Source organism: Trachinotus anak, unplaced genomic scaffold (assembly GCF_046630095.1).
Source record: "Trachinotus anak isolate AG129_WGS33_773 ecotype Australia unplaced genomic scaffold, CSIRO_AGI_Tana_v1 ptg000010l, whole genome shotgun sequence".
Lineage (NCBI taxonomy): Eukaryota > Metazoa > Chordata > Actinopteri > Carangiformes > Carangidae > Trachinotus > Trachinotus anak.
This window is the reverse complement of record NW_027273861.1, coordinates 14,467,340-14,493,007: the sequence shown is the minus strand read 5'-3', so window position 1 is coordinate 14,493,007 and position 25,668 is coordinate 14,467,340. Positions and strand designations below refer to the sequence as shown.

Below are 25,668 nucleotides of genomic sequence, written 5' to 3'. Positions count from 1 at the left end.
AATAAATAGTATACAGTGCAAAAACATTTAAATGCCATATGATATATAACAGGAAGTAGGCCACCTAAGACTTATATTTAAATTTTAATATTAATTAATTTTTTAAATAGTGTTAAATTACTTTTTAGGGCACATGGTTTGCTTTGGCTGACGTCTGAATGGGTGAAGTGTGAGCTCCCAGGCCCCGGCCCCAGGTTTGGACGGATCCCGGGAGGGGAGGTCCAGTGCCGGGTTTTTCAGCGGCCTCTGTCTGTGTCTGGCAGCAGCGCAGCATGAAAGCAGTGGGAAACAGAAACACTATGGCTGCCACTCTGTCTCTTACTCAGGTAACACTGTCTTATAACTCAAATCTAACGACTGCAAACCTTTTCTGAACTTCCTCTGCGCGGGGACATTTCGACAGTGCTGGTGTATCTGGGCAGGCGGGAAGGCGGCGTTATCTCGACCCTCGTCCCTCTTTTTGGGAAGTTAAGTCCTGCTGTGACTGGGAAAAGTTTCTGCCTAATCTCTTTGGGGACTGCGTAAGGGCGTAGCTAGCTAGCATGCTAGCTAACAGCTAGTTTGTGTGCAGTGTTGGGCTGTTTTAGAGCCGACATATCAAACTAAAGATGAACCTTGTAGCCTAACTTGGCTTCGTTTCGGTTTGGGGGTCTATATAATCACGATTTGTGCCGCCTCGGTTTGCTGCAGGCTAGTTGGTCTTGGTCTAAGAGATGTTAACGCTAGACACCCATGTGTGGCTCTATTGTGGCTTTTCTGTCATATTTGTGCCAGTCCGACCTCTGTTAACATTGTTTTTCCGCCAAAAATTAGTGAAACGAATCACAGACATTAAGCATGAATAATCTACACTGGGATTTTTCCTGCTGCTTGTGTGGCTGGCTACATGGTTAGGCTGAATAACCAGCCTGTTTATGGCTCTTACTAGAAGTAAACAGGCTCCACTGACAGGGTGAGTGTTTTCCCTGTGACCTTTATGAAGTGGACAACAACGGTTAGCATGTTAGCTACTGTGGCTATCTGGTGACCATGATGTTAACAGGAAAAAAAAAAAAAAGCTCCAAATAGTGTGAACAGTTGTTTTGCAACCAGTAAGAGGAAGTGAACTTGAGTAGCTACTGGCCATCTCTGCTGTCACAAAATGTCAGTCTGTAGCTAGCTGTGTTAAATAATAAACAGTTTGTGTGTGTGTGTGTGTGTGTGGGGTGGGGGGGTTTGTTTTGCACAGTGAATAAGTTATTTAGCAGGTAGCAGCCAGGTCTAATGAGCAGACCTGTCACCTGAGCGACTGTTGCCTCCATCAGATGAGTTTAAACAAAACAAAACAAAACTGTGCTTATATCTCTGTGTTGTGAGAGTTCACTGGTCTGTCAGGCATCATTACTGGTTGTAGTAGTTGTCAGCTTATTCTACCCGATCATCCTCACACCGACCTTATGTGTGGTGTTGGTGGTGACATTAATGCGGTTATAGTGCCATGGGTGGATTAGGGAGGCGAAATTTCTCGAACAAACTAGCCTGGCCTGTCACCTCCTGCACTGTAATGTATCTTGCTATCTGCTGCAGTTTTGTATGGGCTAGCTGGGGAATGATTGAGGGGTGTTTTTTCAATGCTCAATTAAAGAGTCACCAGTACAATGACCACAGTGTTGCAGCCGCCAACAGTTCCAGGCACACTATTGTGTGTCACAGAAAAAAAAGTTGCATTGGCCAGAGAAAGATAAGTGTGTGTGAATAGATATCTCGCTGAAAAATTGGCAGTTGACAGAGCTGACAAACGACTACACAGATCACAGGCTGTGTTATTCAAGCGTGTCCTCTCTGTGCCTATGCTATGTGCATAAGTGTGTAGCAAGACTGACATCCTTACAGATCTTTACACTCTTCTTGCTTGTTTTTACTGTAGAGAGTATATTTAAATGTCTCTGGAGAGATTCAAAGACATCTTCACCCACTGGTTGAATGGCCACTCCCCAGTTGATTCACTGTTCAAACGGTTACTGTCAACTCCTTTCCTCTTTCACTGCACCTGTCAATTTAAAAGCACAACAATCAATTGTCTGTTTCAGCTGTATGAGAAAGGAAATGCTGATTCTTTTCCTGTTCAGCCCAGCAGTGGACAATCGTATTAACAGAGGAAAGGAGGGTGTTCAGGGAGGATATGACAGTAGGCCGAATTAGCTGTTGTCTGTGGAGTGGCACCCTGCTCTAACTGTCTTAAGATGACCATCAGTAGCCGTTGGAAGTGTAGCCTGTATCCTGAAGTCAGACAGCTCACAAGCCATTTCTCCCTCTGCATGCAATTCAGCAGAAAACTTCTCTATCACTCAACTACTCAGACTCATACTATTCCACTGTATGGTGTAAGAGAAATTTACGTTACTACTCCGGATAAAGTCTTAAAAATTTCTGCTAGTTCTGCTGCAAATGTATCTGCTGCTTTTTCTAGTTCATATTGTTGTAAACTGAATATATTTCGGGGTTGGGCTGTTGGTTGATCAAAACAAGCGTTTAGCAGTCTTCACCTACCGTTCTGGGAAATTGTGCTGGGCATTTTTCAAAATTTTGTGGCATTTTAAAGCCTAAACAATTAATTGATGAATTGAAAAAATAATAGACTACTTATCTCAGCCCTAACCTGACATTGTTAAGATATTGTAATGTCTGGAGTCGTCATAATGTCTTGTCCCACCTGTACTGAAGGTCAGCGTTTGTAAGGCTGTATATGTTTTGGGAAAAACTAAGGCACTCAATGGTAAAACAGGTCTTTTGAGAGCTATTCTTTCACACACTCAGCTAAATGAATGATATGTTGCATTTGTTTCTTCTGTCTCAGCGGCAATTCAGTTGTTTTTAGTGACAGAAATGTCTGTGGACATGGTGATGAAAAATAATCGAGAATTTTAACATATTGGTTATAATTTGTTCGTCTGCCTCCTCCATCTGTAATTTTTTCTTAGATTTCTGACAGCTGTCTTGGCTCAGTGGATGACACACTTACTGTAGCCAGCAAATACTTGTTGAACACTTGAGCTTGTATGCTGAATCTGCAGAATTGAAAAAGTATTCATTTATATTGTCTCTCATATTTTCAATGTAACTGTAAGTGGGATTTGATAAATTTCCTGCACAAACCTAAACACGACCATTTCAACAACAGCTGTCGTTATATTTTTACAAGTGGCATATAAATATGGTCAAAATTAGCTCTTCAGTCAAACTGTTTTTAATGTAGAATTGTTGTCTCTCTCAACAGCTCTCCAGTGGAAATCCCATCTATGACAAATACTATCGACAGGTATGCAAATGTATCTATTGAAAAACAAAACATAATGGTTTATTGAGCTCAGATCATGGTATCTATGATAAGATAGTCTGTCTTTCACATTGTTTAAAATGTGTACAGTATATCAATAAATAATGAGCCCATTACTGTTGTTCTGAGATTATTTCCTTCTCACAACATTGTGCTTTAAATTGTGCTGGGTGAGAGGTGGCTGAAGTACAAAAAAAGATGGAGAGAGATGTACTTCAATTTAGAAAATATGTTGTTTTTTTTTCAATTGGGTGCGCTAATCCTTAAACTATAAAACCAGTTTTATCTGCATTAATAAAATGTAGTGTTGCAGTGAGCGGTGATCTCTCCTCTCTGCTATCAGTTCCACTCTCTGTGTCCAGTAAAGGACATATCTCTATGAATTAATAATGCTTCCCTTTGCTCAATGTGTCAGGGGAGCTCACTGTGGGCCTCGTGAAAGAGCTCTAACAGATCCAATACCAAGCTAATAGACTGCTGAGGAAATAGCCTTGGTTTATGATCAGTATTGATTCAAGTACTGAGACTGCCCTACCCCACAGGGCAATCCTCACAGTTTTCATTTGTTCCATATTTGCTTCTCTCTTTTTGCTTGAAAGCATCTAGAGCTTTCTCCAGTCCAAACACTGTTCTTTAGTCAGTGTTCTGACCTACATCATTTGACCTCTTAGAAAAGCTGTGTCTGTATTAACAGCACAGCCCAGTCTTACTGATGTTCTGAAATTAGATAAGCATCTAATATGTTTGGGGGTGTGTGTATGTTTATGTGAAGGTTGATCCGACTGGCAGTGGGCGGGTGGCGGCGGCCGACGCAGCTCTGTTCCTGAAGAGGTCGGGCTTGGCAGACCTGGTCTTGGGGAAGGTGAAGAAAGACCCACATTATCACAGTAGCAACATCTCTCTGTTGTCTTTTACATTGATGGTAATAAATGTGTACACTGTGTGTGTCTTCATAGATCTGGGATTTGGCAGACTCTGAACGTAAAGGTTCTCTTAACAAACAGGTACAAATGTCTTGTGGAGATACAACTTGATTGTATTTGATTATATGCATCAAGTGTATGTGATCACTAGGTTTACATACTGCGCCTGTGTTCCCCTCAGCAATTCTTCATCGCGTTGCGGTTGGTAGCCTGTGCCCAAAATGGCCTGGAGGTGTCACTCAAGAGCCTTAATGTGGCAGTTCCTCCCCCCAAATTTGTAAGTTCTCAACTATGCACTTCAACACAGGTCCATGTGTCCATGCTGTAAATGTTGCTGCTGTTCATTTGAAGTTACCTTTAGATTGAGTATACAATACAAATGCTGACTTTAAATTCTGTTTTTCTCTTTATCTCACTGTTACAGTGCTTAAAGATATTACCATACATTCTGAATTAAAACATGGAAGTACTATTGTACATTGTTTACAGCGAGTTGAGATTAACTGAGGTTTGTTGCTATCCAGCATGACACAAGCAGCCCGCTGTTATCAGGAGGAGTGGCTGCTGACATACCCTGGGTTGTCAAGGTAAGGCACTAGCAAGTTTGTTATCTTTTTGTCCTGGTGTGTTGCACTGATCTGTCTATCTTGATATCTTTGTCTTTTTCCTAAGATGAGCACAACAGAAAAAATGTGGCATTCCTTGATAACATTATGTGTCCATCACAGTGTGGGATCTTTAATGTTGTGCTCATGTAAAATGTCAAACAAGTCAAGTCAGTTCAGATACGACACAGACATTTTCAGCCGTCCAGTGTCCGAAATGTTTTACCAGAAGCCAGAAATGCCTGTAACATTGTAAAGGCAAGCATCCTATGTGACATACACACATAATAAAAGAGATATAATGATTAATTTTCACAGGTGACGGGCCGTTGCTTGTTGAACTTTGTGGAAACATGTTACTGTATCATTCTTCAACAAAACATCCTTTCATTTTTACAGTTACTACTTAAGGAATACATTGAGTTTGAATCCTCAGCCTCAAATCATTGTACATTTGTTTTGTTTCGTTTGTCTTTTTTTTTTCAGCAGGAAGAGAAGGTGAAGTTTGACTCCATCTTTGAAAGTTTGGGTCCAGTAGGAGGGATGCTAACAGGGGACAAGGTTAAGCCCGTCCTGCTTAACTCCAAACTGCCAGTGGACATCCTCGGCAGGGTATGATCCTCTAACAGGACACTTTTATATGAGTTGAATTTTATAACAAAGTGGAAAAACTAAAGAGAGAAATCCTGTGCTTTTAAAAAGTGCATTGTGATTCATTAACAATTCATGCAGGTGTATTTCATTAAAACATCCAATATCAAAACAAAAAGTGGCAAGTAATAGACTGTTACTTGACATCTTATGTACACAATTACACAGTGTTTTTCATATGTGACAACAATTGAACAACGCAATGCAAGCAGTAAAAAAGGAAGTGAAATCAAGACTCAGTTAGTTAGAAAATAGAATCAGAGAGGAAGTGAGAATCAGTAGTGAGTCAGAGTTTTCAGGGACACTTGTTGTGTATATCACAGTTTTGTAATGATGGATGCTTAATAATAATGTTTGTGTGTGTTTAAGGTGTGGGAGCTCAGTGACCTTGACAGAGATGGCATGTTGGACAAAGATGAGTTTTCTGTGGTAAGATATGACCTAATATCAGTGATAGACAAGAAACCACAGAGGTTACAGTTGCAGTCCGCTCTTAGTTTCATATTTATGTTGTACTGATATATTCAAAACTGTACTGTGTTCCCTCAGTATATGACGGCATTGATCTTTCAAGCATCTAAATCATATTAAGATTTTCTAGCACTGGTGTTTACAATCTGAATATTTTTGCTCCAGGAATAGTTTTGAAAGTTTCTTAACTCATTGTTTTATGTGTTCTTAAATAATAAGTTCAGTCTTGAAAACTATTACAGACTGTGACTATTGTTTCCATAGATCTGAATGGAACAAATTCAAGACGCATGGAAGAAGTGTGACGTCTGAGTAACTTTAGAAGTGTTTACTGGTAATTGTCTTTTATCACTTATTTTTGTTGCCCTCTCCCAGGCCATGTATTTGGTGTACAGAGCTCTGGAGGGGGAGCCCGTTCCCATGTCCCTACCACCTCCCCTGGTTCCACCCTCCAAGAGGAAAAAACCCTCGGTGCCTCCCGTGATGCCTCTGTTACCCTCGCCCCCCTCCGTCAAAGACAGTCGCTCCTCCCATGCTGGTTCTAAGACCATGCCCCTCCCCCCTAAACCCGCCCCAGCTCCTGTCCCAGCACCAGCAGCTGCTTCTGTGAGTACAGGACCCATCTCTCCTGTGCATGCAAGCTTTTGGATGCTTTATTTGACTACTGCATAGCTGCAACAGCAAACTTTTAGAATGATTTCAAACTGGCTAGTTCAGTGTGTTTTTCAAAAGAACAAGAGGAGAGGGAGTATGAAGGTAAGTGCATTTTAAGTTGGAGTTAGTAATTTGTCACCGTCATAGGTTGTATGAAATCCCACCTGTAGTTATGAAATAAACACAGTGGTAGTTAAAAGTCTGTCCTGTTATCTGTGCAGTGGGTGGTGTCGCCAGCAGACAAAGCCAAGTACGATGAGCTCTTCGTCAAGACAGACGGTGACATGGATGGTCTGGTGTCTGGACCCGAAGTCAGGGATATCTTCCTCAAGACTGGGCTTCCCTCTGCCACGCTTGCACGTATCTGGTAAGACACGGCAGCAAAGTTCCCTCTCAGCTCGCCTGCTCATCTGTATGATACAGTTCAATAAAACACTCACCTTGTAGCTATTTTTCTATTACTTGACTTGAAACTTTTTTTACTTGGTCTGTATTGATTAAATGTATTCTGTAATATAACGAAATTAATTCTATGTATATAGACCAAAGTCACAAATTCGCTCCAAAGAGGCTCAAACCCTTCATCCTTAGACTTTTAATCTGGATCCCCCAAAAACCCTTTCACAGAAAAAAAGAGAGGACACCTCAGGAAAAGCAGCAGAAGAGGGCTGCCTCTTTCAGGACAGACAGACATGGAATAGATTTTATGTGGCCAGAGTAGACAGAAATAACAGTACACAATGGAGGCAGAATGATATATTGTGACATTTGTTGGCATTAGATTTGACGAGTGGTGTAAAATCATGTGCTGTGTTTTAAATTTCAACAATAAAGAAACTGAAAATTTCACTTTATAGAGGGCAGGAGTTGAAAATTAAAAAAAACAAAACAAAAAGAATGAGTTATAGAGATGACAAGATAAAAATGAATGGTCGGTGCCTTCATTCCCTAGACCATCAGACTGCCCAGTGTCTGTGATAATTAATCTAAAGATAGTATATGGTATCTTTTAAGCTATAACCGCACAGTACTAAGTGATAGATAATAAAAGCAGTTTTCATAACACTGCAGTCTGTGTTGTCACGTCCGCCCAGTAGCCTATCACACCAAATTGATTTTTATCTTCACATGGCTGATTAGCTTCTGTCCTGTAGTGACCGTCCTGTATGTTGGTTTCCATAACTGCTGAACATGACCATCAGCCAGGCGATTAAAAATAGTCTTTGCCTGAGGCATAAATCATTATTCTCTTATGTAACCTGTGTCTGTTTGTTCTCAGGGAACTTTGTGACATTGGAGACATTGGGAAACTGACCCGAGAGCAGTTTGCTCTGGCGCTTCATCTAATTAATCAGAAGCTGGCTAAAGGCCTGGACCCTCCGCAAAGCCTCTCCCCAGAGATGATCCCTCCATCTGACAGACAAAATATCAAACAGGTGAGTCGCTCTGAGCATTCAATTTAGTGATTGATAATCAGGAATGCCTGGATTCTTCCTGCTTACTAAACATGATGATGTGCCCGATGATACAGAAAATGGGTTTCTTTTTGTAATAAAAGGAAACCTGATTCAGGAAGGATGCACCCCTAATAATGAGATGGATGATGTTAATTAATAGTTGTAGTAAGAGTAGCAATACTAGTGACAGCAGTTGTAACCAGAATGATAAAAGTGAGACACAATAAGTTGAGTAAAAGTATGAATTACTGCATGTTTTGAACACTGTAGCCTGATATTGTTTGTCTAAACTATAGTTTTACATACAGGAAGACATCTTGCTTTTTTTTTTTTTTTTTTTTTAAATAGAATATGTTGTTTGATTCAGTAAAATTCTGCTTTATTTTTGACTTACATTTTTCTGTCTTTCCCCTGTTGTGTGTGTGTTTTGGATTTTTTGTTTTTTTAGCTTGCAGCTGCGTGTCTTTTCTCCTCTCTATGCAGCACTTTGTTGTTTTCCCTCTGTGTCGCTCTTTGCATTTTTTACATTTTGTCCACATCACTTGTGCAGTGGGACAATCCTGAGTGAGTGTGTGTTAGTGTACTGACTCGAGTGCATCTCATTACTTTCAACAGGCTGCCTCTCTTTGACAAGAGCAGAGGTTGCTGTTTTTTCTTTTTGTCTGTAGATGCAACAAGAGGCTTAAAGTTTGTGTGATTTATCTTATGAAATGGAGAGAGATTATTATCAGCCCAGTATCACTACCCTTGACCCTCTGTACTTCCCATTCATGCCAGTTGTGTCCCAGTGGATTCACATGTAGGTTTTGTAAAGCCATTAGTGTAGCTCTGTTGTTCATTTGTTTGTGCTGTGTTTGTGTTTTTTTTTTTTCTTTTACACTATAATATGTCCCAAGTGTCTAGGATTTTCATCAATATATGAGTAATTTTGCTGTTCTCTCTAGTGTTACAAAAGGAATTCATTCTTTCCATATGTGATGAGAGGTAATTCTTAGTCTAGAATAGATGTCGTTTATCATGATAATGGTGTTTTTATCTGTAGTACTGAAATGAATCTACCTCTTGATTGGCCTCTGCCGTGCTTCCTCTTCAGAATAACGTGGTAAACCTGGCAGCTGACTTCTCGGCCATCAAGGAGCTGGACTCTCTCAGCAACGAGATTGTTGAACTACAAAGGTAATCCTTTTTTCTCATAGTTTAATTTTTTAGTCTAAATCCCAGCATTTATGAATCTATTACTGCAAAAAGACCATGTCAATTTGTAACATTTTACATGCTTGGTATAAAAACCCAGAACTCCCCCATGAAAATCTGCTATCGAGCAAGTGACTGTGCAATATCTCAGTATCCAGCACAGACCAGCAGGAGGCTCCGTTTCCCTCAAACTGGGAATTTATTTGTAGTGGTTGGTTGCTGATGGGCCTCCTTGCTTCTGAAAGCAGTGACATCCAAGAGGCAGCTGAAAAACAGACATTACATTCACACTGGAAATAATTTTTCTATGCAACTGCATAAATGTGGATTTGTGAGGCTATTTAGGTTAACTGCCTTATATATTCTATATATTTGGAAACATTGAAGTAATTTATACTCACTCCTGGTCCCAGCCAAGGTTGGTATTTGTGGGAATAGTACTGGCTCTAGTATACATGCACAGTAAAAGACTATCACTTTCACTGTCTCAGACTTCCTGTGAACATTCACACCCACAGCTTTAGTGAAAATGAATAAATAAACATTTGTGCATTTGCTGCAGGGCATGAAACATAGCAGATGGTCCAAAAGCTGAGTAATGTAGCTGCTGTTTGACGTGGAAGAGTGAGAGTGATGGGCAGAATATGCAATATACAACACACTTCATATATTCACCTCCCCTTGCCTTTTCTTGGTCTAAAACAAACAATTTAATATTTTTTAATAGTTAAGCAATTTCACCACACCAGGTTTATTTCAGATTCAACTCCTGTATTCCTGAAAATAGTATGAAAGACAGAAAACACCTGCGTTGGCTCCACATCATCTTTAAAACTAAAGTACTTCAGTAACAGATGTGGTATTTTTGTTCTTCTTTTTGACGGTTCATTGTGTTTGATTCAGGCAAGTAGATGCAAATATATTTTTGCATACTTTTTATATGTATGATCTCAGTTTCGCTAAGGGATGGTTGTCAGTAAATTTTCATAACTTAACAGAATTTAGCTTCCCTGTTCATGACAGCTGTGAGTGAGAAGTGAGAAAGTGGCCTTCCACCCCTGCCCCCACTCTTCTATACATACACACACACACACACACACACACACACACTCGGTAACAGCTGTTCTGAGGTATGAAGCAGAGGTAAGAAAGACAGATAGAAGGAGAAACTAATCACAGTTAGACACAGACAGTTCAGACAGACAGGAGATCAAGAGGAAGGATGATTCATGTTTGTGGTTGCTTCAAACTGTGGCAGCAACCTCCTGCTCAAGACGAGGAGGTTGGTGAGGATGAGGATGGGTAAGAGGAGATCTGGAGTGATAACTGAGCTTGAGTTGACTGAAGGTTTGCTCAAGGAGGATGTGCTGTTACCAAGGGAATTATGCATTTTGATGTGGGAGGAGAGCGAGAGAATGTTAAAATAGATGTTTGACAGTTTTGATGTTATTTTTAGTCGGCACTGGGTGGGTGCCAAAGCATAAGTAGTTTTTAAAGATGGTGCATGAACAGAAATAACTGCTGTGTTATGTGTCATTTTTACCAAGCAAATGTAGACAACACGTTCTAAAATTTCGCCTCCTGTTTTGTGTGTTTTTCAGAGCTGAATCAGTAACGCAAAATGTGTAATTTGTAAATCCTACAATTGGGCTATCCTGAACAAAACATTAACATCATACCCTTCACAGACTGTATTAGCTATGTGAGAAAACAATGGAGGAGCTTTTTCAAAATTACATGAATAGATACAGAGCGGCTCACCTTAAAAATCTCACCATAAAATGAATGAATTGAAATACCAGTACTTACCAGTATTATACCAGTACTGTTTCCACATGCATTTACTTTTACTGAAAATCGCATTTAAACCAAAGTGTCAGTCAGGATTTATATTTGTAATTCTTTTCCTCAATGTTGTTGTTATGGTTCCTCTACATGCTATTTTGTTGTACATTTGTTATACATAACTAATGCACTGTTTTTAATTGTTTTAATAATATCGAAGATGACTGGGTTGAAAATGTTAGATAATATTAGATAAGTACATGAATGAGATCCATCACAATTCAATGTTGGATATCCATATCTGGTATAATATGTACCCCTGTTTCCATATTGAAGTTTTATTTGTCGCAAAAATTGAGGTTTTGGCATATCTATCATTCATATCAGTCATTGTTATTAATAAGTTGTATTAATTTGAGAGGCAAAGACTAAAATCTGGGTGCCTTAGATAGTATCAGTGTCTTGACATTAACACACAAAGTACAGCACAACTTTGAAAGGAATTGAAATATTTTAAGTGTTTCTGATGTACCTTTTTTCTTATTAGCAATTGTGAAAAAGGTGCAGTTATAATTGTCAGTTACACAAGAGTAATTTTGTACCCCATATCCTCAACCCACCCCCCCCATTCTCTTCTGTCTCTGGCTGGGTGGATGAAAGAGTAAAGTAGAGAGGATAAGCACACAGGCAGCACAAATCATCGATGTGGTATTTTGGCTCATCATCACTCTTCCCTCCTCCCTCTCTTCCTCCCTCCATCCTCAAGGCAGCCATCTGCTTCTCACTCTTTATCTCCCACACATTAGACTGAGCAAGCACAACACTCACCCTCATCAAGCTCACGGTGCTGTACATCCACAGCCCTGAAGTCTCACACACACTGACTCTCCATATCGTGTCTCTCACACACACACACACGCGCGCACTCACACCTGCTATAGCTGCAGGCGTTCAAACTGCTCTCCATACAGTTGAGTTGTGAGTTCAGGGCATCATGGTTGTTCAGGGAGAGGAGGTGGTAGTTTGTCAGGGGCAGGGTGAACAAGGCTCAGCGGAGAACTGGCTGGGAGTACCAGGACTACTATCTCTTTCCTTGGTGGCTAAATACTCCTGTCTGTTGTGTTGGACCCCCAGGGAGAAGACCTCTGTGGAAGAGGAGATCAAAGAGAAGGAGGAGGCCATCAGAGAGCGCAGCGGCGAAGTGCAGGTAAGTTGTCATTGTCTTTGTTTGTCTATGAGTTTGTGCCTGTTCCCAGAGCAGTGGACACAGAGAGGAAGAGGGCTTTATGAGCAGACCAAATCAGTGGCATGGTTGTGTAGATGTTTAGGAGGAAGACTGTTATTATGCTTTCCTGTTTTCATAATCAGTGTCTTTCACTGGAAAACAGATGCTTTCTATTGCTTAGATAAAAATCCAGGTCAGATAAAACAGACAGTAAGACCCATAGGTGCTAAAGCAGTTGTTCACTTTTGCTGTGATGAATTTACTGGTGGAGGAAATCAATAATACATTTGGCCAGCAGTCTCAGACGCTTGTTCAGAAACACATTTACTCTTTCTCAGAGACAGAGAGGGTGGTGTCCTTGTGAAGGCGTGTCTATCTCCTCTGAGCCTGAGAAATGGGCTCTATTTTGGGAGCTGATGGCTTAAAGGGCTAGTCTGCTCCACTCCGCTCTGAGTTTGTCTCAGGGGAGTCTCATTCTGATGTAGCTGAATTTCTTAGCTGCATTGCAGGGTAGCCTCAAGCAGTTTTGGCAATTCATACTGTATTGTGTTTTCAAAGTTCACTCCTGGACATTACATGTTGTTGCACAACCACAGGCTTCCAAATCCATCACTTGAAAGTTGGATGCAAAACAGCACTGGTTTAACAAGGTAAATTCTTGTCAGGCATGTAATTTATCCCATATAAAGGTTTGCACTTAAATGCATCATTCTGTATTTCTTCACAGCTGCATTTCCACAAATATTTGAAAAGAGAAATAATGCCCAGAAAATTACATCTTTTTTGGATGTGTGTGGTAGTAAATCTTATTTGGGCAGGCCATCCATATGGTGTAAGTTGTATGCAGGGGAACAATAGCGTTTGTTATGCTTCTCATACAGTGGCTCTGAAGGTTTTCTGCAGTGGGTTTCCTAGTTGTTGATCTCAAACAACAAATGTGTCTTTTTTTCACAAGTTATTCTCAGCTGCATCTACTAAAATTACATTTTATTGCTGAGGAATGTCTGATTCACTAATGCTATAAAAAAAAATAAAAAAAAAGTGGAAGGAAATTTACAAAAATAAAAAAAAATAAACACAAGGAAACATTAGCTGTTGTTTTCATCCTGTATCAGGGCTGACAAGTAGCTTTAATGTAGCCTGCCAAAAACAGTTACTGTTCACATACCGGACCCGTGGAGCAGGTATTTCTGATATTAGCCTGCGTTGTAAAGACGGCTGCTGCATTTTCAGCTACAAAGCACTACTCAGCTGCTGCTACTGAAAGGAATCTCACACACAAAGACATGCTTAATTCCTTATCATCCCTCTGCTTTTATCTCTTCAGGACTTACAAGATGAGGTGGCGAAGGAGAGTGAGGAGCTGCAGCGGCTCCAGGCTCAGCGTCAGAAGGTCCAGGAAGCCTTGGAGGAGCTGGACCAACAGAAGGGCTCCCTGGAGGAGCAGCTAACTCACATTCGCCAACAGACCAGCCAGGAGACACAACTGGTAGGTCTTGTGGGATTTTATTTTTTTGACATAAGCGAGTCTGCCTCACTTACATCAATACTGGAAAGTTATGTGATTAAGGAAATAGCTGAAGACGGGCAGAGAACATCAATAGTTTTAATTGATTACATATTCCAATCACATGACTCATATGATGAGTCATATGACTTCCAGCTTACTCATAATGGTTACATCTACCACAGATCACATCACTGCAGTCAGAGCATGAGGAGCAGGAACAGAGGATATGTCAGTATGAGGAGGAGCTAGTTCAGGCGCGAGAGGAGCTCCTCGCTCTGCAGGAGGAGAGCAGGAGGCTGCAGGAGAAAGTCCAGGCTGCTCAGGAGCAGCTGACACCTCTGCAAGAATCTGTGCGAGACTCCTTCACACAAGTTGCACAGGTTAGTTTGTGTGCATCCGTGTCATTCTCATATTTATTCCCTTATCCACAGAAGGTCGTTCCTTGTTTAGTTTTTCATAATGTCATTGAACCCCTCCATCTCTCCGCTCACTTAGGTTCAACAGAAACTGAATGACCTTCAGGTGGAGGAAAGGTCAGTGACTGCCCAGCTCAGCTGGAAGAGAGCCCTGGAGGACAGTTCTCCTGTCATGGTCAATGGATCATCAGGCCCTGCAGCAGAGCTGCACCAGGCAGACCCCTTCCAGCAGGACCTCTTCCAGGAGGACCAGCCTAAAGAGCTGAAGGTGGAAGAGCCAGCTGCTGCCTGCAATCTTCAGAAAGAACATTCAGATCAAAAAGAGAAAGGAGTGAATGAGAAAGAAGAGGAAGAAGAGAAGGAAGACGAGAGTCCAAGTACTCAAGAGGAGGAAAAGCCGAAACCTGATGCCTTGGATGATCTCTATACTAGTCTAGCCTCCTCTGATATGTACAATAGTCTGGCAACCGTCGCCAAGGCACGGGACAACACTGTTAGGGTAATTTATATTCTTGCCTGAGATGTCGGTTCTTTTATAAATGAAAGAAGCCAGGGTAATGTCCTGCTACATTTGTGCTGTGTTTTTGGATTTTTAATATAACATTGATAGGGACAGTGAATGAATTTACATTTGGTGTAATCACACTTTTGTAAGAAAACAAGAATTGTACCATATGTAAGTGTGTGTGTGCGTGTGCGTGTGCGTGTGTGTGTGTGTGTGTGTGTGTATCTAATGTTAACATTTGTGTTTGTTCTTGATTTCCTCTCATGTCGTCAGGAACACAGTAGCCCTGATCCCTCCTCAGAAGTTGCAGATGATGCAGACGAATCGTCTAAAGAGAGCCCACCAGAGGTAAAAACCCTGAGTTACTACAGTTTACCTGTCTGTTGCTGCTTTCCTGAATTCCTCAGTTACTGTGGATTGTCATTTAGTGAAATGACAAAGCTCTTTTTACACCAAGGACCTTTATTATTGGTGCAGTATCCCTATGTCAGAGTGTTCATGCAAAACACTCACTTGAGGTGTGGGCAAATAAAAAAAAAAAAAACAAAAGTAAAAACTACACACCAGCTATGATGCTTGACAAATTGTCAACAATCTACACAGCTGTAGTTTTGTGACCCTATCTTGCACTGTTGTGTATTGCAGTGACAAAGTCTGGCCACAGACAGACCACCTCTGCCACACTAGGTGTCTCCAAGACCATATTTCACCATGATGACACACACACACACAGACAGTCAAAACCATACTAGCCACGCGGCTGATAAACTTAAAAGAGTCAAATGTGTCTTCTGCAGTGTGATCATGTGTTAACAGATCTAAATGCAGATGTTAATGCCTCAAAAAGCACCTTATGGATACAGTGGGATCTGACCTGATCCTTCAGAGGTTTTTAAAAATGCATCAGTTTAAACATGAAGTGGGGACACTGTTCACATCAGTTACAGTAGTGTGCAAGCTAGTCATCAGAGCCATGTGAATGTTCAACAGGTTGCATCACCAGAGCAAGAGGGCAAACAGGAGTCAGCAGAGTCCACAGAAACCACCACCACCTCATTACCAGTTGGCCCAATGCCGCCACAGACCAGCCCTCCCTCCCTACCTGAGATGGACTTCTTCCATTCAGACCCCTTTACTGACCGTAAGTCCTCACAAACATATTAACTTTAGTAAACAGATTAAAAATGTCAAGTGTCAAGTTTCATACTAAAGGTGTTTTTTCTTTTCTAGATGATCCATTCAAAGATGATCCATTTGGAAAAGCAGATGTTGCAGGTAAAGTCATACTCCTAAAATCTAATCTCTTTCATGTAAAACAAATCTCATTGGGCATTGATGATGAATTATCAAATGTTCTTTTTTTATACTTTATTGTGTCAGTTAATGTCAATGAAACATTATATTTCTTGTCATTTAAACATCAACCATTTTGACCTTATAACTTTTTTCCCTCACCCCACCCCAGAACACAGTAAAGTAAAGCAATTAAGTTGAATTATCAAATGTTCATGTTCTGTTTCTGCTTCTGTTTGTTTAATCAGATCCATTTGGTGGGGATCCATTTAAAGGGACAGATCCTTTTGCTGCAGACTCTTTCTTCACACAGACCTCCAGTGCCCCCTTTTCCTCAGAGGACCCTTTCTCTGCCTCAGCTGACCCATTTGGTACCACTACTGGCAAGCCAGATCCAGACCTGTTTGCAGCCAAAATGAATGAAACGGCAGCTGCACCAGCAACAGGTCCAGATCCCTTTACCTCCAAACCTACCAACCCAGCCTCAGCAGCCAAGGATCCATTCACCTCCACAGGGAACAACATGGCTGAGTCTGACCTCTTTGGAGGCAAAGTCAATGCCATGGCAGAGCCAGATCCTTTTGGTTCTCAGGACGGAGGGACAGATCCCTTTAGCTGCTCACCAGCCAGCTCTGATCTGGCAGTGGTGAGTAGTTGTCATATAACAACTGGTCACAAAGTACTCAACTGAATTTATTGGGACGTGTTAGGGTATTGTTAATGTAACTAATAAGACAACAATTAAACATCAGTCATAAATGTTTTATTATGCTGATAAAGGTTTGTTATAAACATTTAGTTGCAGTTAATAGGCCTATACAACCGTAACCAGCCGGACAAAATTATCATTTTTCCTGATCCAACCAAGTTTAAATGTTTCATGCAACTATACTTATAATTTATATTGTCAAAAAAATCTGATTTAAAAATTCTGAATCTATTGGCAGAACTTGAACATTATATTCAGAATTATGTTTTCATTTGTGTATAACCACCTGACACTGAGAAGCATGAGGTTTTTGTTAGCTTAGAATGGGCCCCTCAATCTACATATATCTACGTTGGTCCTATTCCATGGAGCCCACCATGTTGCACCACCATATCTCTGGAGAGGGCCTTTCACGTTTTTACGTTACCTGAAGGCCACCATAGCTTCTCCAGCACGCTTGTAAAGGGAGGGGAGAGGGGACTTGTATTCAGTTGGTTGCAATGTGCAACCTCACCACTAGATGCCACTAAATCCTACACACCGGTCCTTTGAATTAATCATTGAATTAAGTTTTTCAGAGTAATTTTTAATACCACCTTTCCTGTTAGTATTCATAATGTTGAGGTAGTAGTAGTACAGAGTACTGTTTGATCTGTTAATATGATTTTGTATTGTTTTGGGATGGGAGTCGTACTATTGGTTTTATTTTTGTATGATTTACATCTATTTTTTATTTTCTTTTGTTAGAAGGACACTGCAGCAACCAATGACCCCTTTGCTCCAGGCGGTACTACAGTGAGCGCCAGCTCAGATCCAGGTATGACTTGTTGCATGGTGCCATCATCTGGGGCCAGAGGCTACTGCAACTGTTCAAAATAAAATAAAATAAAATAAAATAAAAAAAACAAACCAAACATTTTACATCGTACAGCATCTTGTATTTACTGTGTGTGAATGTTGCCAATTTCATACACTCAATCACTTTGTGCTTATGTGTTTCAGATCCGTTTGCTGCTGTGTTTGGTAATGAATCATTTGGAGGGGGCTTTGCAGATTTCAGTGCCTTGACAAAGGTAATGTTCAGATCAGTGGAGTTGATCACGTGTTGTGTTTCACTTACACAGTGCTGAAATGACGCAATAAGTGAGAGAAACAGTAAAGTAAATATCTCGTCATTGATAGTTGTTAAGTCGGTGACTTGTAAGAATTGTGTAAATTGGTGCACCACAGTGAATTCACTTCTGCCGTAAAACCAAAGCATGAACTGACTCAAGCTGGAGGAGTGTTAGTGGATTGGTGAGTGTATTGTGGTTTTTGGGGAGGAAACAGTTGGTGGAGATCTTTTCCTCAACTCATCATTCATTTTAGACAATGTGCAACAATATGTCACGTGTAATGTTTCAAATGACTGGAAATGCCACAAGAGAGTGTGACAGTTGTGATCTGCAAATACTGCCTATACTATGCAGTTATATCAGATTATTTTTGCATTATAGTGCCAAACCACAAAAGCTCTCTGTAAATATGCACTGAAGTTACTATATGGCACATCATGCTCATAACTGCTGTGTCCGTCTGTCCCATTCTCGTGAACGCAATTTCTCAGGAACCCCTTGAGGGAATTTCTACAAATTTGGTGCAAATGTTTACTTGAACTCAAGGATGAAGTGATTAGATTTTGGTGGTCAAAGGTGAAGTTGCCATTATTCAACGCTGTAACTCAGAAAGGGGAAATTGTGAGCATATTTCCTGTAACTTGAGCACAAGAGGCAGTAATTCTGTTTTTTCAAATATGTATTTGATTTGCTGTGAACCCTCTGTTTCAGTCAAACGGCACTGATCAGTTTGGCATCAATAATAAGAACCTGTTCCAGCAAGACAGTCAATCTGCCAGCCCAGATGTGCCCCCTGCCCTGCCCCCAAAAACGGGTACGCCAACTAGACCACCCCCTCCACCTCCAGGTCAGTACTTATTAATTTCACTTTGCACATCTCTTGAACTGTTGTCAAATGGGTCACTATCAGACATTTGGGGATGTATTAACAGTGTGTGTTAATTATTTGAAATAAAACCTGTCTGAGTACATCTGCCTGTCTGTGCCTCACCTGTCCAGGTAAGAAATCGTCCATCTCCAGAACAGACTCCTCCGACTCCTTCCATCGACGTGGACACTTCCTCCCACAGCTATCAGGAGACTTCTCCTCCTCTTCCACCTCGCCTTCCCTGCCTGCCAAGGATCCTTTAGCCGACCCCTTCGCCCCCTCCTCCCCTCCTCGTCACAACGTACGGGAAGCTGACCGATTTGCCAGCTTTGACAAAGTGAGCACCTCCCTCTCACGCTCTCCCTCACCTCTGCCTGACTCTCAGTAGACATCCACTCTTCTCCCTTTTTTTCCCTGCTATTACATCACATCTGGTTGTTCAGTAAGGTTACAACCACCAAGCAAATCAGGCCAGCTTTATAAATCACTCCATCCACTGCCAGTAAAAAGTCCCAAAGAAGTGAACTAATCTGCTTATGTAAAGTATCATACAGTAGCACAGTGTATTGATCCTACATTTATGTTTATTTGATAACTTCATTTTCTTGAACAAAGCTGATGCGAGTTATTAAATCCTCTATTTTTGAGTTTGTTTTTTTTGCATCCTGTCTGCTGCTGGTGTATATTTTAGCTCTTTATTATGAATGCTTTATTGCCTTGCCTTGTAAAAATTCTTTACACTTGAAATTATTTTTGGTTACTGATTTATAATGGAATTGCACTTAATTTAAGCTCTATGATTGAGGTTGCACTGTCTTACTTTATGAAGAAATGTACAGAAATGTCATCATAGAAATTATATATATATATAGATATATTAACTCTGTAACATATTAGTAGTTAGTTACAGACAAGGTCTGTTATAAGTTAACTCCACATCTATATTTATGATACCAAATCCCTTGTAATGGTTGGCAGTGAATGGAGAGATGAGAGGCTGCTTGTATTTGGCTTTCGTTCACCATCCCAAACTCAGCACACTGACTCTACATCCTGTGCATGTGAAAATGTGTAAAATGGGTGTTCCAGGTATTATCCTATTTGAAATTTTTTTCACCCGACATTTTATACACATTTTTAACACTGAAATTGCAGCTGTGGTAAATTTTAAATTGCCATAGGTGTAAACTGGTTATTCTGGGTCAGACCAGTGACTGGGCACAACTGTGAGCTATTAAATCATTTGGTCTTGACTGAGAAGATGCAGAGTAGTGCCTGCTGCAGGACAGATCCCATCTCAGACTGTTTAAACCTAAAAACTTGAAAATTCACGAAGCTTTCATTATTTTACAAACTGCTCCACAAAAAGTCTATCATGACTAAGCTACACTACAAACACCTTTTTTGAGAAATGCTGCATTTGATAAATTCCTCTAAAATAACAGTGTAATTATTGTAATTATGCATTCAAAATATGAAAGAAGCCAAATTAGGATTGTGTAAAAATTAGTCATTGTACATTGGGCTAAACATGGGTTGAACCGCTGTTTTTATCTCAGGAGTAACTGGTAACCCTATTAGAGCCTCTCTGCTCTTCCTTTTGTATTACTGCATAGAAATGTACTGTCAGGCTGTGAATTTGGGATGGAAGACTTATCAAAAGACAGTGTTGATCCTAGTACCTCTCTCGTTACATGACTCCACCTGCACGTCCCTGTTGAACCCTGACCTGCACGCACTAACTGTGTGTTTGATTGGCTGGCTCTCATTCACTCATACCATTGCCTCTGCCATTCCTCAAATCAGTGTTGTTTTTCTTTTACTCATGCCGCTATTCATTTAGCCATGCATCCCTCTGTCATCCATCTGTTCATCCATTCATCCCTTCATTTACCAGTTCATTCAGCCGTCTGGTCAGCAGTGTGTTGTGGAGAAACAGATCGCCTGTATTCTCTCTCTTTCTGTCTTTACACCTCTGTCAAAGAAGTTAAATAAAGAGTTGAATCAAGGGCACCATCTCTGGCTTCCATGTGCATCCATGATATCACTTTCTGCAAATGCCTGAATTTTAAAGGATAAAAGTTTTTTCAATTTCAGTTCATTTATCATAAATTGTGACTATACTTATTTTTGCTGACCATTTCCGAAAGCCTGCTTTAAAATTGAGATTACTTCCTACTTATCAAGCAGCCCACTTTTGTTTTTCAGTTCTGTAATTTCTGCAACTTGATTAAGTGATAAAGGTATATACGGTATTAATCCTGACAGATTGATCTCAAACAACTTTCACATCTATGCATGTTGACATTTACATATTTTTACTCTTTATGTTCCATTTTGAAACTAACAGCTACATGGAAAGCAGGAAAAGGCTTTCAATAATCTACAGTGTGTGTGCTCTGGAAAACGTTTGGCAGCAGCATAAATTTGGAGGATTTGCACTAAATGGGCCAAATCTTTTTTGAGTATTTTGACAAAATCGTGTCAAATCAATTCAGTAACTAAAAGTAAGGAAGGTGAAGATTAAAATTTTTCTTTAAAATTCAGTAATAAAAAGCATAATTTCCCCTGCTAAGCGCTTCATTATTGTCTGATTTTATTCATTTAAAAGCAGCAATGAGATATCCCCTAAAAGTGATAATTGCATGTCCTCTGCTAAATCCATCACGTTTCTTAGATGTTCTCATCGTGCATGTTCTGCATCCTGAAATCATCAATGTTGTCATCGTTGCTTACTTTCCTTTGCATGGGTGAAAACGCACTTGATGACCTGTGATGTCTCTGTCTGTCATTCAGTGTGACTTATGAACCTGTTGACTCAGTGCGTGTCTGGTCTGTTATGTCTAACCTGTGTGTGTGTGTGGGGATGGGGGGTGTGGGAGCTCTGTTGTCTGTTGAACATAAATGTCAGCTCAGGCACTTGGAGATTATTTCTATTACAGTCAATAGAAATATTATCAGCAGTGAGCCAGGAAGTGTTAAAACAAAAAAAAAAAGTACAATACAGTTGATGACGCTTTTCACTGCGACCCAGACCATCATGGCAGTTATTATAAGCGGATTTTAGCTTTTCACAGATGCATCAGTATGTGTTAGCTTATTAGCAATAAGAAATAACAGGCGGGGTCGGGGGGGAATTTCCTGGTTAGGGGTTTAAATGTGAACCATTAAACTAAATCATCCCTGGTTTGATTCCAGTCAGGAACCTTTGTTGCTCTCTTTCCCCTCATTTCCTCATTTTTCCAAAAAAAAAAAAAAAAATATCAACTTAAAACAATCAAACAAAAAAGAAATTGCAGAACAGAAATGGACAGTCGACGAATAATGACAAGTTATTCGTCGACTGTAAAACGTCCAGCTCGGTGCATATGTTACAATTCTCAAACAACAAAAGGGATTATTAGAAAAATGTTTATTTATGTTATGTATTCATGCTAAAAACTGACGGATATATGCACAGTATTCTTATCCAATTTTTCATATTTTGAAATCAGCCTGAAAAATACAGTATCTGTTGTCCTTAACAACATTGTTCCCACACTGACATAAAACACATCTCTCCTTCTTGATATTTTTCGTGTAATAATTAACGCTGCAGGGCTTAACACACAATCAGCAACACTGAAATCATTAGTTTCTTAATGAAGCTCATAATGCTGTGTGTCGATAGTGTGCTTCGTATTGTCCAGGTATTGCTGGTATTAGGAGTCATCTGTTAACAACAATTTTCATCTTGAAGGATTTGTTAACTGCGTACATGTGTCTGTGTTTGTGTGTCTCCTTTCTTTGCATTTGTGTATTCTCTCCTTCCCCTTGTGTGTGTGTGTGTGTGTGTGCGTGCGCATTTGTGTGTTTTCTGTGTTCATGGAGCAGTATCCAACAGAAGAAGACATGATAGAGTGGGCAAAGCGCGAGAGCGAGCGAGAGGAAAAGGAGCGACTCGCCAGGCTCACCCAGCAGGAACAAGAAGACCTGGAGCTGGCCATCGCGCTCAGCAAGTCTGAACTCTCCTGAGGACTTCGTTTTTCCCCTCCCTCCCCTCCTCTCCTCTCCTGGCCTGGCCCGGCCCGGCCCGGCCCGGCAAGGCTCGACTCGGCACAACACAGCCTGGTCCAGCCCAGAAAGCACCAAAGCAAAGTGGGGACTGTGTAGAACTGATTCAGCAACACCTGCTGACCCCATGAAGAGACTCTCTTAGAATAAACCCATCTCTGAATCTTTCACCCCCCACCCCCCACCCCCCAACCCCGTGTTCACTCTTCACTTGCATTGCAGTATTGTGTTTTCCCATCCCGTCTCTGTGGTCGTCACTTGGAGGAGAGGACCGGGATGGAGTGTATGGATTGTTTGAATGATATGCAGTGAATATGGAATTTGAGATTGTCAGGTGTTTAGATCACCTTGCTCTGTTGGTTTCAACACCAGGCTACAAATGCATCATTAACTCTCCCGAATGTAATTTATTTAAAACTAGGTTGAAATGGCCTTCTCATAGGTCTCGTCTTTATCCACTAACCAAACTCACTACACTTTATTAAGTCTGAGCTCTCTCAAGCTTCTAAATTCATATTAAGAATTTCGTGAGATTTTATTAGTGAGTGATAGACATGCCAAAAATGCCCATGTTTTCTTCCAGCACACTATTGATATGTGAAATGTGAGGTTATGGAGGTGCTGTAACAAAATCTAGGCATGTATCTTTAATATTGTTCTTTTCAAATAGAGTGACCGTGTCCTGTACAAAGGCAGAGAGTCTGTGAGATTACTTTCCTCTTTTTTTTTTTTTTTTTATTACTTCAGGACAAGGTTACAAAATTCAACATTTCTACATGTTTAACTGGAAGTTACCAGTCCTCTGATATGTGAAGTGCATGTGCAGATTTATACTAAAATGGAACAAATCCATCCCAGCTGCTACACCCACCTTCACAATACTTTATTATTTCCTTTTGATTCAAGTAGTGCAAAGCCTTTCCCTGTGTCTGTTCAGTCTATGTTAGAAAGTGTATTTTTTTGGGACTGAAGTGAGGAGTGAAACTACATTCATTACATGTAATAACTACATAGTCATTTGCATTAACTTTCAAGGCACACTACAGCAGATTGCACACAAAGAGAATATAACTTTTGATTGATTGAGTCCAACATTCAATGTCTGAGATTTGAATAATGCAGATTTAAAATTGTTATTTTGTCACTTGAAGCATTATGATACAGTATGAAGTTCTGGGCAGTATCTGAGATCTTTTATAAATGTGGCTTGAGATGAAAGATGTTATTTTGTGCTGAGTTTGGACATGAACAGACATAGATAAGTTCAAAAGTTTAAACTGGATTGTCACTGATGAATCTATGTGTGTCGAATTGATAGCACACCCACTTTACCTGCTCCCTTTACTCACACGTTGGGCGAAATGTGTTAATGGCATCGTTAATCACGGTTGACCCACACAGAGATCCTTGTTCCTGGGAGGCCAGAGGTCGGGGTCAGGCACAGAGCAGATTCCCTAATGCAGTGTCTTACCAGCTGTATGGATGCTGCTTGGGTAACTTTTTGAAAGAAGTGTATTAGAAAGTTCCTCAAGTAGTAAATATCCATGTCACAAATTTCACACCAGGTCCCATTTCAAAGTGTGCCACTGTTGGTGCTTCCTTTGTTAGCATTTGTATGCTCTTGTTTTTAGTTTTGCAGGATGTTTTCCAGGAGATGCTTACTCCCTGAGAGGGCAACTCAAAGTCTTACACAAAGTCAGTAAAAGCTGATTAGTGTCTCTGCGTTTTCGGTAGAGCACTTCTGTCTGTGCATGTCAGGCTCTGTGGTTATTTAACTTGCAAAAAGGCTGCTGTTGCGCTGTCAACCTGGGGGAGGCTCAGTTGAGTGCGCAACACTTTTTTTCTGTTTTTGTTTAGAGTGAGCTGGGTTATCTAGTTCCCTTTTCTCATGTTTAACCAGTTTACTGTCTGTGGTTGATCCGGCACTTCCTACTGAGTGCAGTCTCATATTGCAGTCCACGTTGATACGCGAGAACCAGAGCCACCTTTCTGTTCTGCACCTTCACAGCTGAGTCTTTTGGCGTACCACAGTTAATAGATTCAATTTCTCACAGTTACAGGCCGCTGAACACAGTACTGTCATTTGTACAGACTCCTTGAATTTTACAAATTAAGAACCACTTATCTTTCTAAGCTTACCCATAAAGGCTTTTTAAAAAAAAAATCAAGCTAATTGTATTTTATTTTGTATTTTCTAACGTGTAATAAAAATCATTATTGGGAGGTTTGGCCAGAATATGTAATGCATTTAATTGAAACAGAATAAATATTAAACATGTAGTTTTGCAGTTTGTGTGTTTTTTGTTTGTTTGTTTGTCTGTTTTTACATTGATGCATTTGTGTTGAACAGCCAGTGGTTATAATACTGCAATGACAAATGTTCTGTCTTAAGAATTTACTCATAAGACGACGCCACCAATTTTACACATCAACCTCAGTTTACTCATCACAGAGAGAACTATTCACCCTGTGAAAAGAGCTGGAACAGGATTTTTCTTGGCGTTGGAGAGAAAATGTCTTTAGTGTCATTTCAGCTTGAGCTTGTCTGGAGTACCAGGGAGGGTCTAGTTGAGTTGCATTCTGGGAAATGTGGGATCCAGTGCTTTTGGGCTCGACTTGTACCTCATGACTGACTTTTTTTTTTTTTTTTTAACCTTTACCTTTTTTAACTAACTTTTAACCAGTTCTTTTCTTTTTTTTTTTGTCTTTTGTCATTGTCTTTTGTAAGTGCCCCAACTAGGAGGTGCAATACTACAGCACTTGCTGAAGTGCCCCTGTGAGTAGAAATACTTCAACTTTAAGCATCAAAGTAAAAGTGCTCATTATGTAAATCGCACTTCTCAGAATGGTATATTGTTATATACATATATATATATACACACATACATATATATAGAGCAAGGAACATCTGTTTAGTC

General features: G+C 40.4%; 1 protein-coding gene across 2 annotated transcripts; it reads left to right on the top strand.

Annotated features, from left to right (window-relative positions):
• Positions 1 to 208: 208 nt before the first annotated feature.
• eps15 (epidermal growth factor receptor pathway substrate 15) lies at positions 209 to 25,030 on the top strand. 2 transcript variants are annotated; one of them, XM_071487791.1, is made up of 25 exons: positions 209 to 326; positions 3,257 to 3,298; positions 4,089 to 4,178; positions 4,273 to 4,320; positions 4,421 to 4,516; positions 4,764 to 4,826; positions 5,334 to 5,456; positions 5,865 to 5,924; positions 6,342 to 6,572; positions 6,842 to 6,987; positions 7,900 to 8,056; positions 9,171 to 9,253; positions 12,191 to 12,263; positions 13,609 to 13,770; positions 13,974 to 14,171; positions 14,287 to 14,706; positions 14,986 to 15,060; positions 15,703 to 15,853; positions 15,943 to 15,987; positions 16,254 to 16,651; positions 17,462 to 17,531; positions 17,717 to 17,787; positions 18,541 to 18,676; positions 18,829 to 19,034; positions 22,571 to 25,030. In XM_071487791.1, exons 1-25 carry the CDS (start codon positions 273 to 275, stop codon positions 22,709 to 22,711), a joined length of 3,339 nt encoding a protein of 1,112 aa, XP_071343892.1. In that variant the 5' UTR covers positions 209 to 272; the 3' UTR covers positions 22,712 to 25,030. The 2 variants fall into 2 exon arrangements, with proteins under 2 accessions (XP_071343892.1, XP_071343891.1); XM_071487790.1 differs by having other exon boundaries at positions 5,331 to 5,456.
• Positions 25,031 to 25,668: the final 638 nt, after the last annotated feature.

What these genes read in the sequence shown, in the direction of transcription:
- eps15 (XM_071487790.1), top strand. Translation starts at nt 273, where the DNA reads ATGAAAGCAGTGGGAAACAGAAACACTATGGCTGCCACTCTGTCTCTT. An exon ending in CAGTGGACATCCTCGGCAGG is followed by an intron (nt 5,457 to 5,864) that starts GTATGATCCTCT and finishes TGTGTGTTTAAG; the next exon opens with GTGTGGGAGCTCAGTGACCT. An exon ending in GAGATTGTTGAACTACAAAG is followed by an intron (nt 9,254 to 12,190) that starts GTAATCCTTTTT and finishes TTGGACCCCCAG; the next exon opens with GGAGAAGACCTCTGTGGAAG.